The following is a 19,612-nucleotide window of genomic DNA, read 5'->3' on the forward strand; positions in this document are numbered from 1 at the left end:
CCCCCCTTCACTCCGCCCCCCTGTTCCCTGTTCAGCGAGCACACACAGTTGCTCGCTCGCAAGGTGGAAAGGCTCTGACGAAGGTTGACTCGTCAACGCCCGTATTCCAATTGGTGTCAATTCATTAGAAAGTCAAATTCGGCGGTTGCACCTCCCCCCCCCACCCTGCTCGAACAATCGTAAAGTTCGCCTACACTCCACAGGGCGATCCACCACATAGGGTGGGGGTTAATTACCCCCCCTCCACCCACCCGCCCGCCCACCCACCTACCCTGCACCTCCACCCACCCGCCCACCTACCCCTCAAACCACCTGCCCGCCCGCTCACCTCGATACGATGACATTTTAAAGAGACAAGCAGCATACACCGATTGCGGGTGTTCATATCCGTGACAAACACCGAGTAAAATAAGCACGACGTTCAATAACGACCGCTGATACGATCGGAATTTTGTTTAAAGCGTCTACTTGTTGAAAACAGAGCACATGTGCGCACACACACACACAAAGTGTCTACACATTCCATACAATGTCCCTTTTTTAATGTCTGCGAGTATCGATTCAACATTCCCCGACAAAGCTCTATATCTTCAGACAAGCGAAACAAAATTGAACAGTCACCGATGGGAAGGTGAGCAGTGCGGGAATAACGTTTGCCTTGCTGGTTTAGGGCAGTTTCCCACCAACGCACGGTGAAAATCGGCCAACCCCTGCCGATTCGTAGAATCGCTTCTCCCCGCAGCCTAATATGTGGGCAAAGGAAAGATTAAATTTCAGCCGAAACGCGACAGCCCAAGGACGGCTTGGACTGGTTTTATTCGACGTTTAAAATACAAAATACGAATCACTCTTCTACGACGTGAAATAAACGTACTTCACGGACTCGACGTGAATCCTGTCCAAGTAGCTCGTCCAATTCTCAATTACCCACCATCCCCTCCACTCCCCCCCCAATGGATTGTGAAACATCAACCTACAATAAATAACCCAATGGCAATAGTACTTCACTGCGGGTGGCAAAACACAGCGCAGAGGTCTCGCCCGATCGTGGGGAACCCAACGCTGGTGCTGGGTGCGCGTGTGTGCGCGCGTGTGTGCGTGGGCGTGTGTCGATCAGGTTGGGGGGGGGGCGTTTCAACGTGTGGAATGTGTTGGGAGCACAGACAATGGCATCCTTCACTTGAGAAGGGACCACTTAATCTGCTCCTTGGCCGACTGCAGCACCTGCCACGAGCACGCACGCACAGACACACACACACACGGGCGGAATGTAAGAGTCAGTTCCTCGCAGCGGTGTGCAATGCGGATCATTTGTGTGACACTCACACTTTTTGATGTTGTTGTTCTGTTGTTAGGGTTGTTTTTACGAGGGGCCCACTCCACCGCCACCAAGTTTCAATCAGTGCCATCGCAGGACACCCATCGAGAGAGAGAACAACGAGCTCGATGGGCCTTCCCGCTGAAATAAACAGAACGTTAAGGTTCATCTTCTTGGTTCTTTCGGTAAAGTCACGTAAAAGGGAAGTAATAAAATAATACAAATAAAAATAATAATAAAAATTTGTATAATATTATTTTGTTATGTTTCATTTTTATTATTTTATTATTTCCCTTCTACGTGACTTTACCAAAAGAACCAAGAAGATGAATCCCTGCAGTCACGAAAGCTTTAAATCGAAATTTAACGTTAAGGTTTTTTTTGCAGCGGGACGCGGTGCTGCTTTACGTAATCCCAATTGAGTTAAATTGCAAGTATTCTATTTTTTTGCATTGCTACATTTGGCCAATAACAGACACATTGAACGTTTTTATTTTTTAACTATGAGATGAGGAAGCTGGAGAACCTGGAGGAATCCCACACAGACAGGCGCCTGTGTCGGGAATGGAACCCAGGAATTTGTAGCTGTGAGGCCACCCTGATGCCCCGATAAACTAAACTATCTAAACTAACTCAACTTTTTATTTTACCAGGTAAGGCTATATAGCTTTTTCAGAAGCGACCTGGCCACAAATGACAGCTCAACGAAGTGGCTTATAATGTGAAATTTTATAGCAGCCAAAATACTCTAAACGCATGTTGATTCTAAATGTGGAGGGAAAAACCAGAGGACCCGGTTAAAAATCCACACGATCACGGGGAGAACATGCAAACTCCAAATATACAGGCGTCAGGGTCGGGATCAAACCCACAACCCTCCTGTATACCAGGCAAGGCAGATAACAAATCGCCACCATGGCACCTTTATACTATCCAAGCAAGGGCCAGCAGCGTCTTTAGAGGCGATGTTAGACCATGGGGGACGGGTGATGAAGCAGACCAGAATGTCACCTTAATGAATGGAAGGAAAATTGCGTTTAAGCATGAAAGCTAAAACTAGACTATTATTAGATTTTTGTTCGGGTTCAAATGCACAGATGCATTTCAAAAAGGGAAGACAATACACAGACTTCATTTAAAAATACTTGAGCAGAATTGCACACATTGGGGAAAAAAAAGATTGTAAATCACTTTAAACCTTTCAAGTTGTCGAATCAATATTGACTGGAAACAAATATAGGACTTGAAATTCGTCTGTGCTTGTGAACCCTCTACCCCGTCACCAGGTCAATGGGAGCCATGCACTTACATTCCCTTTCATGCCAAGCTTTTGAGCTATTTGCTGTATGAACAAAAAACACGGTTTAACAAAACAAAGAGAGCATTGTTATTAGCTAAGCACAAATAAATAAAGATCTGCAATTAAACATGAAAGATGCTGCGCCATCCATTCTGAATTATGGACTGGTTGTGATGGAGAAACCACGTGATCAATGGCGGAGCCAGGATTTTCAGGTAGGGGGGGGGCAACTCCTCCAGCAATGAAAAATGATAGAGGAGTTGTTAGTAAGTAAGGACTTGTCCCTTGCTTTTAATTCGACGCGTGTGCGGCGATGGCGTAGCCATCGATCGAGGGTTGAATTCGAACCGTGTGTGATTGTGTGATCGGCATCGCGCTCGCTGAAAAACCAGGGAAGTCGTGTACTGTATACGCAACTGCGCGCCATTCTGTGAGTCACGTATAACCTCAGAGTCCCTGGCATGTAAAAATATGCTACACAGTGGCAGTGGGGGTCGCAAAATGCTGATTTATTACTAATAAACCCCAATGATCCGATCGAAATTAGGGATTTCAATCGGATCATTGGGGGGGGCACGTGCCACCCCCCCCCCCCCCCCACTGGCTCAGCGTTTACAGATTTACACGAGTTTGCCAGAAGTGCTAACACAAAGAACTCCCTGCATAGCCTTAACAAACTTAGGGGGCAAATGCTGTTAGCGAGTAGCACCTATGAAGGCCGGTAGCACAGGCTACTCATTTGAGTCGGCCGATGGGAGGCACAGGACCGTTTCAGATAATCGTCACTGGTGGTTGGCCGTTAGTGGGAATCGAACTCGGGTTGCCTGGTTCGGAGCACAGCCTGCTAGCCACAACACCTCCGCTCCCCACAAAGGTACACGCACACAGGTAGGCCTCCGCAGCCAATATTACGATTCATAATTGATAATCAGATCGGGAGAATTAAATGTGCGTCGTAGACCCTTCTTTACCCGACAGCCAATGAATAAAGCTGTCACGTGATGAACAAACGTGAACAATTTATTCCTGCTGTGTTGTTGGAGAGCGATCTACACACATTTGACAATCAATTATGAATCACGCGTGCACGTAGAACAACAACAACCGCCATTCGCCACTAAGTGGCGGTGACATCACCACGATGCTTGTGCCAGGCTATGTGCACCTTGAGGCCACGTGAAGTGTCGAACGTTCGCTGGCAGGAGGTCACGGGGCAGACCCAGGTGCCACGGGTCGACTGACAGAGATGACTGGCTGATGCACCACCTGTGCCCCCTACTGTGCCAACTTTCTGTGCTTTAGCCACCCGGCGTGCCGCTCGTTGTTGTGAGCGTCGCTCCTCCGCCCTCCGTTGTTGTTGGAGGGCGACTCCCTCCAACTGCCCAGCAGCGTCTTTCATGAGCCTCCTCAACAGAGGCCGATCTTGACACCGCTGGTACCAGTCATCGGCAAGTCCACTCAGCTCCACATCCTCCTGTACCACATCACTCCATCTCTTTTCTCGCCCGTGCCGCGCCCGTTTAGCCCCCTATATCAGGCCGAATAAAAGCTGTTTAGGCATGCGGTGACTGGGAATGCGGGCTACATGACCCAGCCAACACAGCCTTGTCTGCCAAAGGAGATCACCGATGGGACTTTGCCCAGATCTTTCAACGATTTGTGAGCTCCTCACACAATCCAGCCTGGTTAAACCCAGGATGGATCGTAAGCAGGCCAGCCTAAATGTTTCCAATCGGCGAAGATGCTCCATTAGGGGGGTCCACGTTTTGCAAGCGTAGAGAAGGGATGGAATGACCATGGCCGAGAAGACTTGAAGCTTCGTGCGGAGCGACAGACCAGGTAGCTTCCACACAGCGTTACGCAACTGATGAAAAGATAATACCGCTCGACTGATTCTGAGTGAGACCTCTGCTGTCAAACCGGAGCCGGTCATGAGCACACTGCCCAGGTATGGGAAACTCTCCACTCTCTCCACAACTACCCCATCACCGATTGAGAGTTGTGGGGGTGGGTTGTCCGATGGTATAAAATACCCAGGCAGGTGCTTCGTTTTGGTGGGGCTGATGGTAAGGCCCCACCTCTTAGTGGTACACTCCAGGTTCAGCAGCAGCGCCTCCAACTCCTCCTCTGAGTGAGCGGCAATTATCAGATCATCGACATACAAAACATGACTGACCAATAGGGAGCCATCCCTTGACCGCACCCGGGCATTGATCAACCTCCCATTGTATCTGTACCAGATGTAAATTCATCTGGTACAGCCATCAAAGGCTTCACGAACTACGTGGTCTAAAAATATGTTAAATAATGTGGGAGCCAGAGGACATCCCTGTCGCACCCCAAGGTGAACGGGGAATGGCTCCGACTCCTGGCCACGTAGTTTTACCCGGGCCCGCTCACCATCATGAAGGTCCTTAATGATCATGAGCAGAGGGTCAGGGACTCCGAAAGCACGAAGAACAACCCAGAGCCCAGGCCTACTGATGGTATCATAGCCCTTGACCAGGTCAATAAAGCAGAGATGTAGGTCTTGTTGTCGTTCCCTACACCTCTCCTGTAGCAAACGGACAGAAAATATGGCATCTGTGCAGAACTGCCCTTTCCTGAAACCACATTGAGGCTCCGCAAGCCTCTCCTCAGCGTGCCTGGCAAGGCGATGTTGAATAATCCTTGCCAGGACCTTTCCCGGCACACTGAGGAGTAAGATGCCCCTGTAGTTGTTAGTCTGTGCGGTCCCCTTTCTTAAAGAGGGGGACCACAAGGGCATCCTTCCAATCCTGCGGAACCCGTCCAGTTGTCCGGAATGTTGTTATGATGTCATGTAGGACAGTCTGTGCACAAACGCCACCCTCCTTCAGCATTTTGCTTGGGAGATAATCTCTGCCCGGTGTCTTTCCTGGTCTCAGACTCTGGATCGCCTTTAGTACTTCCTCAACAGATGGCACCTCAGCTAGCCACCCAGAGGGTGACTACTTCTTCCAATATTTGAGGCACCACAGCCGCAGCAGAGTCATCCCCACTTTGTCCCACGATGTTTTCCATGTCGATGGATTTCCCCTCCCCCAGGACTTTACAGAAATGCTCAGCAAATCTGTAAACCTGTTCCTAGGGGTCGGAGATTGGATTGCCGTTTTTTCCCCTAATGATGGTAATAGGTGTGGCGCTGCAGGTTACTTTTTTGATGGAGTTAAATAGTAATTTGTGATCGTGGGCCATTGAGGCAGATTCCATCTCCTCAGCAACCCGTGACCGCCACCCATCCTTGCAGCTCCTTACGGCTCTCCGAACCTCCGAGCGAAGGCTGCGGTAAGCCTCCTCATTCTCTGACGTGGGATGCTGTAGACGATTAGAGTGGGCCTGTCGCTTTTTCTCAACCATCTTGAACACCTCCTCCGTCAGCCAGGGTCTCTGGGGAGGTCTGCACCGCGTACCCAAAGCAGCCATTGCAGCTGCCTGAGTCACAGTTCTAAACCTCGCCTATTTACCCTCGACATCAGGAGGAGTGGGGGACGATGCCTACCCCAGCCGCAAGCGATGATGAAATTCTCACTTGCAACTTTCATCAGCTAGCTGAGACCAGGCCACCTTAGTTCGGAATGGGGTCCTGGGTGTACACCCACCACCAGAGTGGAAGAATGACAGGCGCATCTTACAGATGACAAGTCGATGGTAAGTGGGCAGATCAGCTTCACGGTCGGTCCTGGTGTCAAGGACATGGGCCCGCATCCGCTGTTCTGTCGCTATGTAGTCCAGCAGATGTTCTTGCTTGGACCCGGCATGCATCCATGATGTTGTGTGGATGCGCCGATGCCGGAACAGTGTGTTGGTAATTACAAGCCCATCGGCTGCACAAGAGTCTAGCAGCCTCCTACCGTTGTTATTGAGCTGATCTGGCCCATGCCTTCCAATCACTCCAGACCAGGTGCCAGCATCATGACCAACTCGGGCATTGAAGTAACCCAACAAGATTACTCTATCCCGAGGGGCCACTTTAGCCATCACCTGTGACAGGAGGTCGTAAAAGGCATCTGACTCATCGGCCTTGCCTGCATCCCTCCACGGATGTTCATCTTCGGTAGGGGCATAAGTAACCACGACCACCACTCCTCGCCTCCGGTTGATGGGAAGGCGAGCCCAAAGTAGCCTGGGGCTTACAGCTTCCCACACCTCACTGCCGCGTTCCCACGCCCCCTTCATTCTTTTGTTCAGAAGAAGAGCCACTCCCTGGTGTTTGGTAGTCTCCTGCCCCGAGTAGAGGACTGTCCACCCCTCATGGTGGCAGGAGCCAGAGCCGGTCCACCGGACCTCCTGAATGCCAGAGATCCAGGCGGGACCGGTCCAGCTCCCGACAGAGGAGTGGCAGGCTCTCCTCCACAGTGAGCGTTCGAACATTCCACGTGGCCATCCGTAGTGGTTTCTTGTTGTTTCTGGAGGAGCCCCGCGGGTAAAGATTTAATCTCCTGGCTCCGCCAAATGGGGTTTGGCCAGAAGACGTTATAGACGACTGTCCCCCCGGGGCCTCCGTCACAAGCTTATTAACTAGATATTTTTTACGCGGTTTTGTGGTCATTTATTGAAGGTGGAGGGGTTACCAGCCCCTCGCACCCATCCAGAGCCCCCATTTGGCCGCTGTGGGAGTTGCCAACACCCTGAGGGGAAAGGCCAATCGGAATTGGCCCTCCCCCGCACAGCACTGTCCACGACATCGTTGCCCATCTAGCACCACGAGGAGGTAGGGGGTTGTTTTTGCCTAAGCGTGCACGCACGTACACACACACATATGTTAGGAAGCGTGAATAGTTGAAACAGCCTTTTTGTGAAAAGACATTGAAATTAATTGAGTGGTTCATTGGTCAGCGTGAGATTAACGGCATGTTAATATACAGTGCACGGGGGCCAGAGCGATGAGCGACTAACACATTCGGAGAGACTGTGGCAGTCGTGACGGAGAGATATGCGCAAGGCATTGTGGACTCCACGTGTGAATGTGTGTGGTGACAACGCTTACCTGCGACACGGTCTGTTCTGACAGTGATCCATCGTCAACCTGCAAGACAACGCACGTTCAGCCGCCAATATTTGCCAGAATAATAAGCTTATTTGGGGTGCCTCAGTGGCGTGACATTAAATAACCTCATCTGGTATACAAGAGGTCATGGGTTCGATCGCGACCCTGACACCTGCTGAATACTGGGAGTTTGCATGTTCACCCCGTGGTCACGTGGATTCACACACACACACAATTCGATGTATGAACGCATTGTGAGCTTGATAATTGATATTCATTGAAAGGAGAATCAATGCTCCATTGTGCTCCTAAAGGTACTGCTTTTTTGTGTTTAGTTTGTTGTCCTTCCCCTGCACCTCTGATTAGCACTGTTAGCTATGGCGCAAAAACAAAATCAATATACATGTACAGGAAACGCACTCGAATAAAAAAATACATTCACAATGCAAGAGAACCTCTCCCGGTGGGCAGCCGAGAGACAATGCTGAGCACCCATCCCGGGAGCTCTTTGCTTGGAAGATCGGAATCGGAATATTTATTTACACTGGAGGAATCCAATAAGCTATACAGCTGTTTTTCACACATGTCCAGTAGGGGCGGGTAAGACCAGATGATGACGTCACCAGCGCCTGTCTTGATTAAAAACACCAAACGGCAGAGAAGCGTCACGGCGAAGGGCCACCGTGCTGACGCTTCTCTACGGACAGCGGCTAGCGAGCTAACTATAGAGTGCACGCTCGCACCGCTGCTGCTACCGCTGTATGCATGCGTGCGTGTGTGTGTATGTGCACACCCCGAACGCTGTTTTACTAATTTAACCATCGTAAAGCGCTGGCTCGGAACACTGGCCGCTTATGATTTTGCGGCGATGAGCAAAGCAGGCGAGCGTTCGCGAAAAGCTTCACAGGGGGGGTGACGGGATGCTTGCAGCGGGAGGTCAAATCAGCGACCGCGGTTAGGTACCAATTAACGGGGCCGAAGAGACGGCTACGGAGAGAGCTACCCGCTGCTGTAAATCTGCACCCGGTGCATTTGACCAACGTCAGCAAATCTGCGAAGGGCAACGGGGGCTTATAATGTCGTCGTCGTCGTAGCCATTGTAGTTGTCATTCATGACCACGGCGTTCGCAATCGTGAGCTTTCCAACCTACAACTGGCCAAAGGCTCGGGTTGCAAGCTGGCAACCGCAAGCAAGACGGCGAGTACGGCATCTTCTCTGCCACGCGAGTGAGCGCGGGGGGACGTGCTCGTTTCCATTGGTAGCTTTGATGAGACAGTAGTGGAAATTCCATACTACTATGACCAGGTATTGGAGATCTGATGTGTGAATAGATAATTTAAATAAAATATATATTTTTTATAAATAATAAATTATCATCAGCAGCCATGCTCTATCCACCGTTGTATGAAAGCCTCCCCAAGCCCCCTGTTTATTCAACTAAACTATTTTAATTTACCAGGTAAGGCCCACTAAGCTATACAGCTCTTTTTCAGAAGTGACCTGGCCACAAATGATTGCTCAACAAATTGGCTTATGTGTAAATTCCTAGCAGCCAAATACTCTGAACGCACATTGATTCTAAATGCGGAGGGAAAAATCAGAGGACCCAGAAAAAAATCCACGCGACCACAGGGAGAGAGATACACGCAAACTCCAAATATATAACACGCGTCAGGGGGTCGGGATCAAACCCACGAATCTCCTGCACACCAGGCGAGGGCGATGGAAGGTGGCGGCAGTGTCAGGCCCTTTGCTTGGGGAGCCAACAGTGACAACGAGTCATGGCAGAACTCACCTTCAAGGCGACTCTCTGTGCCACCTGCTGCGGGTCGCTCTCCAAAATCACTCTGCGCAGAGGGGAGAAACCAAATCCGCTAGAAACGCGTCCCAAATCCAATGGCTTACGACGATCTCATCCCCGGCATGACGTTGCTTTATTCCAGCTGTCAACATGGCACCTCGCCGCCAACCTCCGTGTGTTCACGTCTGTCGGAGTTGCGTTGAAACCCTCTCTGGCAGCGATGCGTTTCTCGCCAAATATTTTTCTGGGGCCGCTGATAGATCGGAGTAGGCCACGTGACTCAGAGCCACAGAGAGAGGAATACTGGATGTGATGTGCCGGGCGCTGGCAACATCAAACAGAACCCAGCTGAAATTAAGCCCCACAACTCCATTGCGTTGAAGATTCTTTTTCACTCAAAACTATAAAACTATAAACTATTATTTATTTTTTATTTGAAGCTTTCGTGACTGCAGGAATCCATACTCTTTAGTTCTTTCGGTAAAGTCACGTAGGTAGAAAAATGTTTACATGCAGTCCTCAATGTGACAGTGCACTGCGAGCTTACATTGCCATGCTAATCACATTTACATAGTACATTTACATGTAAATTTCTCACTTTAACATCACTAGCCCCCCCCCCCCCCACTTAGTTTATGACTCTGAGGCTACGCCCATCTCTAACCTTAACAAGCAGCAGCCTGCATCAGCAGCTCCCCTCCTCTTTCTTCCGCCTGATGACGATTTCTTGCGTTGCGATCGAAACATCGTGATCTATTATTTTTACTACCAACATGACTTTACCGAAAGAACCAAAGAGTATTCTTTATTTTACCAGGTAAGGCCCACTGAGATAAATAGCTCTTTTTCAGGAGGGGTCCTGGCCACAAATGGTAGCTCAACGAAGTGGCTTATCACGTGGAAATCTAAAGCAGACAAATATTCTGAATGCATGTTGATTATAAATGTGGAGGGGAAAAACAGAGGATGCGAAGAAAAATTCAAGCGGCCACGGAGAGAAACGCAAACTCTAAATATACAGCAGCAGGCGTCTGGGTCGAGATCGAATCCACGACCTCCTGCATACCAGGTAAGGCAGTTAACATCTCACCACCACGGCGCGCCAAACTGCAATCTCTCAGAAGCCTGCCAAGCCCTGAAAATGAAATCCGCGTGAACAAATTAAGAGTCATGTGCAACGACTCACCCGCCATCCACGATCTCATCCACGGCCAGGAGAACTCCCTCCATGTTGTCCAGAACAGTCCTCTTCTCCAAGTTCTTCCTGCCAAGAGAATGCCCGGGGAGACAAAGACAGATACACTGACGGTGGTGTGGCCAGCACCATACTCCACTCCCTTTGCATCCCCGGTGCTTTACACTAGTAACTCTTTTAATGCCGAGTCAACTTAGGGAAGGCACGGGAGCAGTTTTGGTTATAGCCAGGAATCAAATTCAGATCGCCGGATTCATAGTGCAGTGCGTCGACCACCGTGCCAGAGCACCCCCCACATCAGCCATATATATTCACACACACACAATATTCCGTGCACATACAAATAGTGGAAACTGAGGATAAAAGTACTATTTAAACATTTTGCTCATTGAGTGTTCCATAAAATATTCTCCGGGTGTACCTGGTTTTCTTCCAGATGTATATACACACAACACATTAATTGGCTGAAAACATCTTCATATATAGAGGACCACAGAGCTTGGCCAATTGTTTGTAGATCCGGCTCACCCCCTCGCTTGCTGCCTTCCAGCTTGGTCTGTGGTTCCTCAGCGATTTGCAGATGCAAATTTGCATGAACCGGGGAGGCTATTTGAAACTAAAACATTTTCATAATTTATAATTATTATAAAAATGCTTTCGGGGCCAGCACACACAAAACACGGGCGCAACATTTCACCTGTGCAACATCAATGGAATGTCTCGCGAGTGCAAAAGGGCTACCTGAGCATTTGGCTGAGCGAGTCGAAGAGGCAGTTGAGGACAGCGACCAGCATGAGCTGAACAACGCAGGCACGCACGCACGCGCGTAGACGGCCGTGAGAAACAAACGTAAACGACCACTCGATTCCTCCACCGACACGCGGCACCGCAAGGCACCGCTGACGCGCACACGTGGCATGGGCAGCGGCAGTCTCATCCCGCTAACTCTGGTCATCGTCCCAGCAGTGGCGGCGGCGGCGGCTTTTGGCTAACCATCTATCAAAGACGGTTACCGAGTCGCGCGCTTTCAGACACTCTTCCCGCGGCCGTCTGGGAACGCTGGATCTGTCCACACTTTTAAATAATCTCGATTGAAAACTCATCTCTTTAGAAGTGCTTTTTGTGTTTATGTTGTTGTCCTTCACCCCGGACCTCCAATTAACACGGTTGGCTACGTACGGTGCCGAAACAAGTTTAACGTACAGTTTGTTCTCCTATAACGCAGTAGTTGCGTTCATTAAGAACATCGCGTTATAAAAAAAATTGCGTTATAATACAAAACTTCGGGCAAAGCACAGTCTGAAGAGCGTGGGAAGCATCTAGAAGCATCCAGCAGCATCCTGCCTTGTGTGATGCTATGCCGAGGCAGCCGCAAAACCGCTTATTCCTACTTGTGCAACGTAGTTCTGTTCATTCAATAGCGTTATATCCAATTCGCATTCGCGTTATAAAAAAACGTGTTCCCGAATGCATTCATCGCGTCATATTAAATTCGCGTCATGTAAACACGCACTATAGAAAACAGACTGTACATGCATCGGGCGCACCGCTCGGCAATGCGGATACCTCGTTCTCCTGGGAGCTGCCGATGACATAGAAGTGCAGGTCTACGATGCTCTTGTACACGACAGTGAGACCGTCCAGCAGGGCGATCTCGTCTGGTGACAAACGCATGGATGAACATTCACCATTGCGATATCGCCCAAGGGCAGAGGTTTGTCTCTCAACACTCGAATATATTTTGAAAGAAGGAAAATTAATCTATTTTCCTCAATTGAGCCGTATTAATCCCTAAGCCTGAATATATATTACCAATTACCTATTAAGGCTGAAAAGGCAAAAAGGGGGTTTGGTGTGACCAGCACAATGCCAAGCTGCCTTTGTCTTCCCAGTGCTGAGATAATCACCCGTCACTCCAAGTACTCATTTAAGGCTGAGTTGACCCAAACGAGGTTCAGGATAAATACAGGCATTTTTTCACGATATAACCCGTCGACTCGGAAAACAACGCTGTACTTTTCTATCCCTTACGTAGTCTGTCGAAATTGGAGATGCTGAAGGGTTCAGACGCTGCGTAAATCCAAATTGCGTTGCACTGCGTCGGCATCTTTACATTTTTTGCTGTGACGAGCGGTACCCGACAACCCATTTCTATCGATGCAGTGCGATCCTCGTACCACAGGTGTTGGCAACCCTAACCTCTCGATGCTGGAATGCGTCTGCCGGTGACTCGTGGCCGAAAGCTCACCACGCGTCGCTAAAATCGCTTTCATACATGCACCGACAAGGGCAATCCAAGCGCGCGGCGACCTTTGCAAGGTAAGGTCACCCCCCTTCGCATATAGCTGCGTCGGGTGTTGTCATCACCGTAATTGAGGAATTCACATCTCGGCAAGGGGGTAGGCGCTGAGGTGCAGGGGATAAAAGCCAGCCCCTCAAGGGCTTTGTTTCCAATGACGGACGTTTCCGTCTAGTGGCGGGAAACTGAAGTGTGTAATGTGTACGCAAAAAAAAACGCGCAGGCACGCCTGCTCTCAGTCCATAAAGACCAAAGCAATAAAAAAAACCTTGACGCATTCGACAATAGCACCGTGAACTTAAAAAAAATTAAATACAAAAATATACGCTGATGTTTCTGGCAATGGACCTTCAGAGCAAATAGAGGCTCCATCAGCAAATAAAGAGGCTCGCATCGAGAGCGGTTCTGTCTTGCGCTGAAAGAAGTAGGGCCATTGTCAGAAACGCCCGCCTATTCTATTTCTAATTTCTTAAGGCCGCACTGTTATTGATGAATGTACCGAGTGCTTTGTGTTTTTTCGTTATGTGTGCTCGTGCACCCCATAGCAAACGTCGCGCTATGGCCAAATAATTAGTTTTTACTCTCAGTCCGCTGAGTTTTGCTGAAGACGTTCTTTTCAAATGTCTTCTCATCCTTCACGGTCAGGTGGGGGTTGTCGTAATACTGCACACGCAGCGCGGTTTTGGGAGGGTGTGTGGGTGGGGAAAGAGGGACAAACAAACACACACACAGAGCGACGACATCAGGGGGTGACAATGAGTCTCATCCAAACGGTCCAAGCACACGCGCGTCCCCCCCCCCCCCACAGCCACATACGAGCATTGTCATCCGTGAGCGGGGCGCTCATCTCCCTTGGCCGGTGCAGCGGTGGAAATTCCACACTTCTGTGACGGGAACGACAATGGTTTGTGTTTTTCGACGTAGCGCCCGATGCGTCAATGGGGGGGATGGCGGGTGGGGGGCAGTTTCCGAACGCTGTGCACCACATCTCGTCTCAAACTTTTTAAAGGAGGAGCCCAAGTATCTACCCCCCAACCCCCCTTTATATACACTGCTACCGCGGATTGGCAGCGAACCCAGATGCCTTTGTTCGGTCCCTAATTCCGAGGATGCTTGTTACCTTGGCAAGCGTTATCCGTTGTTTTCCCTCCCTTTATAAATTCCCACTATATTCTGGGTTCTTTAATGACAATACTTATATATAAAAAGGGGGTAGGGGGACCCCGAGTGACAGCTGTCCCTATAGGCACAAGGTGACTCAGCGCCTAGCCTGCACACGGGGAATTAATCTGCCAGTAGTGGGGGGAGGTGATGATTGCTCTGTGTATTCCCATCCCAACTGAGTAATTTGTGGGTCATTTTTCTTTTTTCAAAGTTGGCAAATTTGGACACCGACGCCTTCGCACAATAGCCGACTCTTGCGAACGACACCAGGGGATATTTATAAAGTCCACTGTGAAACGGGTGGCGAGCGGTAGTGTCATGGTAATTCAACGCCATAGGACGACTGCTGTTTAATCTCGTCAGTGAGGTGCTCGCTGCACTGTGCGGGGGATGGTTTACGAAATTTGTTTTACGTGTGTTTTCTGAATAACGCATGCCTTTCGTATTACTGTATCGGGTATCCCTGACGAATAGTGAAACGACAGAAATCAAAGCGGTTTACAGGGGTAGGTGGTGGAGGCGAAGGCCGAGAGGCGACGGATAACAAGAAAGGACGGAGGATGATGATGACGCTGTCACGTGACGTAAGTGCGGGTTCAAGGCGACACAAATCCTGTAACGGTGTTGAAAACAAAGTGACGGCATATTTCCGGAACGACGTAAAAAGGGGGAGACGTAAATATGGGTATGACTCTACAATCAGACGATATTACTGCACTGCCCTCTGCTGCCCATACAGAGTGCGTGAATATACAATGGCTGCTCTATTCCAATGTGACATACATACGTAGATCATCATCAATGATAAAGACAGAGCGGGGCAATGGATTTAGCGTTCATGTCGAGCCCCCCATCAGTACTCGGGGGGGCCCCCTCCCCCCAACCCCGGGAGAAGCTAAAGATTCAACCGGCAGAGACCGAATTCAGCGAGTTGTATGTACGTATGTATGTTGAATGTCTGTTCGCACCGTACGTAGCCAACCGTTCTAATCGGAGGTGCAGGAGAAGGACAACAAACTAAACCCAAAAAAGCAGTCTCACACTCGCACGCGCTAAACAAGAGACGCGGTAGCTAATGATTAGGATGGATATGTTTCACGAAGGGTCTCCGAGTTCGAGGAGCAGCTGCCCCACCGCCCCACCTTGGAGAAGATTCGCTCCCCATCGGCATCCAATATGAAGATGGCCTTCACCGACAACAGGGAGGGCTCCTGCAGACCACGAGAGAGACGTAGAAAAGGGAACTCTTGTCAGCGTTGCGTCTACCACGTGCCACGGACACAAAGCCACAGACACAAAGATCGCCCGTATAGCCTAAACAGACTGTTGGGGGCAAGTGCTGTTGGTGAGCAGCACCTATGAAGGTCAGCACGGCACACGAGGCCGTGGGTGTGCCAGCACTACGCCCGAACGCCTTTGTCTCCCAGTGGCGATGTTTGTACACACTGCACCAGGTACTCATATGACGCCGAGTTGACCTAGGGGAGGCCCAGGACTGGTGCAGATAATCGTCACCGATGGTGTTGATGTCCGTGAGCGGGAATCGAACTCGGGTTGCCGGGTGTCGTAGCGCAGCGCACGTACGCGACTTTGAGCCGGTTAGCAGACACAACACACCCAAGACGCACGCATGTTAACGACACACACGTCAATGCAATTATTGCGAACATGTTAAGAGACAAACATACGGGGAAGCCAGCATGTTGCCAGACATTGGGGGACGCGTTGCCTGGTCGTGTGAAAGCCGCTTCCACACTCCCAATTCTGGCGTGCGGGATGTGTGTGTGGAGGGGGGCGGGAGGATCGTCATGCATTAACCGAGCGCGGCTCTCCAACCAAAGTTCTGTTTTGCACTGACTTCCTTGACAGCACAGCCCAAGTGTACCACAGAACTTCGGCTCGAAAGCCTGGTGGTGTTAGTAGCACTGCAAGGGGCGGACCCGCGCGGATGTCATCTCTGATACAGATCAGCAACCACAAGCGCCGCACGCGTGGATACGCGTCACCCGGCGCACACATTTCACGCACTTCGCATGCTTCACACACACTACACACACTAACCACACACTACACACACACACTACACACACACACTACACACACACTACACACACACACTACACACACACACTACACACACACACACTACACACGCACACTACACACGCACACTACACACACACTACACACGCACACTACACACGCACTACACACACACTACACACGCACACTACACACGCACACTACACACGCACACTACACACACACTACACACGCACACACTACACACACTATATACACACACACTACACACACACTACACACACACTACACACACACACTACACACACTACACACGCACACTACACACGCACACTACACACACACTACACACGCACACTACACACGCACTACACACACACTACACACGCACACTACACACGCACACTACACACACACTACACACACTACACACGCACACTACACACACACTACACACGCACACTACACACGCACACTACACACACACTACACACGCACACACTACACACACTATATACACACACACGCACACTACACACGCACACTACACACACACTACACACGCACACACTACACACACTATATACACACACACGCACACTACACACGCACACTACACACACACTACACACGCACACACTACACACACTATATACACACACACTACACACACACTACACACACTAACCACACACATTAACCACACACTACACACACACTACACACGCACACTACACACGCACACTACACACGCACACTACACACGCACACACTACACACACTATATACACACTATATACACACACACTACACACACACTACACACACACTACACACACTAACCACACACATTAACCACACACTACACACACACTACACACGCACACTACACACGCACACTACACACGCACTACACACGCTATATACACACACACTACACACACACTACACACACACTACACACACTAACCACACACATTAACCACACACTACACACACACTACACACGCACACTACACACACACACTACACACGCACTACACACGCACTACACACGCACTACACACGCACTACACACGCACTACACACGCACTACACACGCACTACACACGCACACTACACACACACACTAACCACACACTACACACACACTACACACGCACACTACACACGCACACTACACACGCACACTACACACGCACACTACACACGCACACTACACACGCACACTACACACACACTACACACACTACACACACTACACACACACACTACACACACACTACACACGCACACACTACACACACTATATATACACACACACTACACACACACTACACACACACTACCCACGCACACACTACACACGCACACACTACACACACTACACACACACTACCCACGCACACACTACACACGCACACACTACACACGCACACACTACACACGCACACACTACACACGCACACACTACACACGCACACACTACACACACTACACACGCACTACACACGCACACACTTCACACACACACTACACACACTACACTACACACACTACACTACACGCACTTCACACACTACACACACACCAACACTACACACACGAACACTTCACACACCAACACTTCACACACCAACACTACACACACCAACACTTCACACACCAACACTTCACACACCAACACTTCACACACCAACACTACACACACCAACACTTCACACACCAACACTACACACACCAACACTTCACACACCAACACTTCACACACTACACACTTCACACACCAACACTTCACACACCAACACTTCACACACCAACACTTCACACACCAACACTTCACACACCAACACTTCACACGCGTGACATAATTTATGTTTACCAGGTAAGGCCAACTGAGCCATCTATAGCTCGTTTTCAAAAGCGACTTTGGCCACAAATGACAGCTCAACGAAGTGGCTTATCATCACGTGGGGACTTTACAGCACTTCTGAATGTGGAGAGAAACCCCCGAGAGAGACAGAGAACACGCAAACCCCCAAACACACACAGGCGTCGTCAAGGTCGGGATCGAACCCACGACCTCCTGTATACCACGCAAGGTAGTCAACATCTCGCCAACGTGGCACCCACCCTAGAGAAGAATTGATCCAGGTCACTCGTGCAAATGACTCATCCTGATATCTCGGCTGGCTAAGTCGACTAAACTTGAGAGGAGAGCCAGGAACCCGAGTTGCCCGGCCACGTATCCACCACGGGGGGGAGTGGTGGCGCAGCGATTAGCGCACTCCATCCACTACGAACGGAGTCCTCCTCCCGGATTTAACATCAGTGGAGGGGGGGGGGCAAAGTCATTGTGAGATCTTCATCCAGCAGTATAATAAAACTTTTTTTATTATTATTCCTATGAAAGCCTCTAAGGTCTTTCAAACCTCAAGTTTGTTTGTTGATTGAAAACTAATTCCTTTAGTGTCCTTGACCTTCCATCCGCACCTCCCGATGAGCGCGGTTGGCTACGTACGGCGCGAAAGAAGTTCACACGCACGCACACGTACACCGCTGTCAATAGACGTGGCACTTTAAGTGAATGAGTGCGGATGTCCCACACACCGCCCGCCGCATGTGATGCCACAGAGGCCCCATCGGAACCCCCAGGGGGGGAGGGAGAGAGACGAGGAAGGGAGACGAGGAGAAGACGCGCGAGAGACGGAGGGAAGGAGGATGAAGAGAGGACGATAGGCAGAGAGGGAGGAAGATGACTCGAGACGGAACGGCGAGTGGAGGACGGGGCGAGAGAGCGAAGGGAGATGTAAGAGGCGTAGGAGAGGGAGGTCGTTGAGAACAGACGAGGAGAGAGAAGTGGTGGAGAGAGAAGTGGTGGAGAGAGAAAGTGGTGGAGGAGCGTGCAGAAAGAGGTGAGCGAGATGGGACGGGAGGGAACGAAATCAGCTGTGGGAGAGGAGCAGCAGAGAGAGAGGGGAGGAGGGTGAGGAGGAGGAGACGCGGAGACACGAGGGACAGAGAGGGGAGACGCGCAGCGGACAGCCGCGCTGGTACCATCGCTGACGACTCCATGCCGCCGTCTCTGCCGACGTGGACCCCACGACGTCACGTGCCGCGTGACGTCACGTGCCCAGCTGGACCTGCGTCACGTGACCTGCGAGTTCCCCATTCCCCCCCCATCCACTACCCCCCCCCATCCCCCCCATCCCCCCCATCCCCCATCCCCCACCCCCCCCATCCACCCCCCCCATCCCCCCATCCACCACCCCCCCATCCCCCCCATCCACCCCCCCCCATCCCCCCCCCATCCCCCACCCCCCCCATCCCCCATCCACCATCCCCCCCATCCCCCCCCACCCCCCCATCCACCCCCCCCCATCCCCCACCCCCCCATCCCCCATCCACCACCCCCCCCATCCCCCCCACCCCCCCATCCACCCCCCCCCATCCCCCATCCCCCCATCCACCCCCCCCCATCCC

The 19,612-nt window shown here is 50.7% G+C and overlaps 1 protein-coding gene across 2 annotated transcripts; it reads right to left on the minus strand.

The window, feature by feature from the left end:
- Positions 1 to 525: 525 nt before the first annotated feature.
- On the minus strand, positions 526 to 19,290 carry LOC144720698 (coatomer subunit zeta-1-like). 2 transcript variants are annotated; one of them, XM_078597668.1, is made up of 10 exons: positions 19,187 to 19,278; positions 15,229 to 15,297; positions 13,504 to 13,585; positions 12,190 to 12,281; positions 11,365 to 11,420; positions 10,615 to 10,692; positions 9,423 to 9,474; positions 7,627 to 7,665; positions 2,628 to 2,660; positions 526 to 1,224 (listed from the first exon to the last, which is right to left on the minus strand). In XM_078597668.1, exons 1-10 carry the CDS (start codon positions 19,202 to 19,204, stop codon positions 1,177 to 1,179), a joined length of 567 nt encoding a protein of 188 aa, XP_078453794.1. In that variant the 5' UTR covers positions 19,205 to 19,278; the 3' UTR covers positions 526 to 1,176. The 2 variants fall into 2 exon arrangements, with proteins under 2 accessions (XP_078453794.1, XP_078453801.1); XM_078597675.1 differs by lacking the exon at positions 2,628 to 2,660 and having other exon boundaries at positions 19,187 to 19,290.
- Positions 19,291 to 19,612: the final 322 nt, after the last annotated feature.

The sequence above is a fragment of the Lampetra planeri genome, chromosome 1 (genome assembly GCF_965212315.1).
Source record: "Lampetra planeri chromosome 1, kcLamPlan1.2.h2, whole genome shotgun sequence".
In the NCBI taxonomy this organism is placed as follows: domain Eukaryota; kingdom Metazoa; phylum Chordata; class Hyperoartia; order Petromyzontiformes; family Petromyzontidae; genus Lampetra; species Lampetra planeri.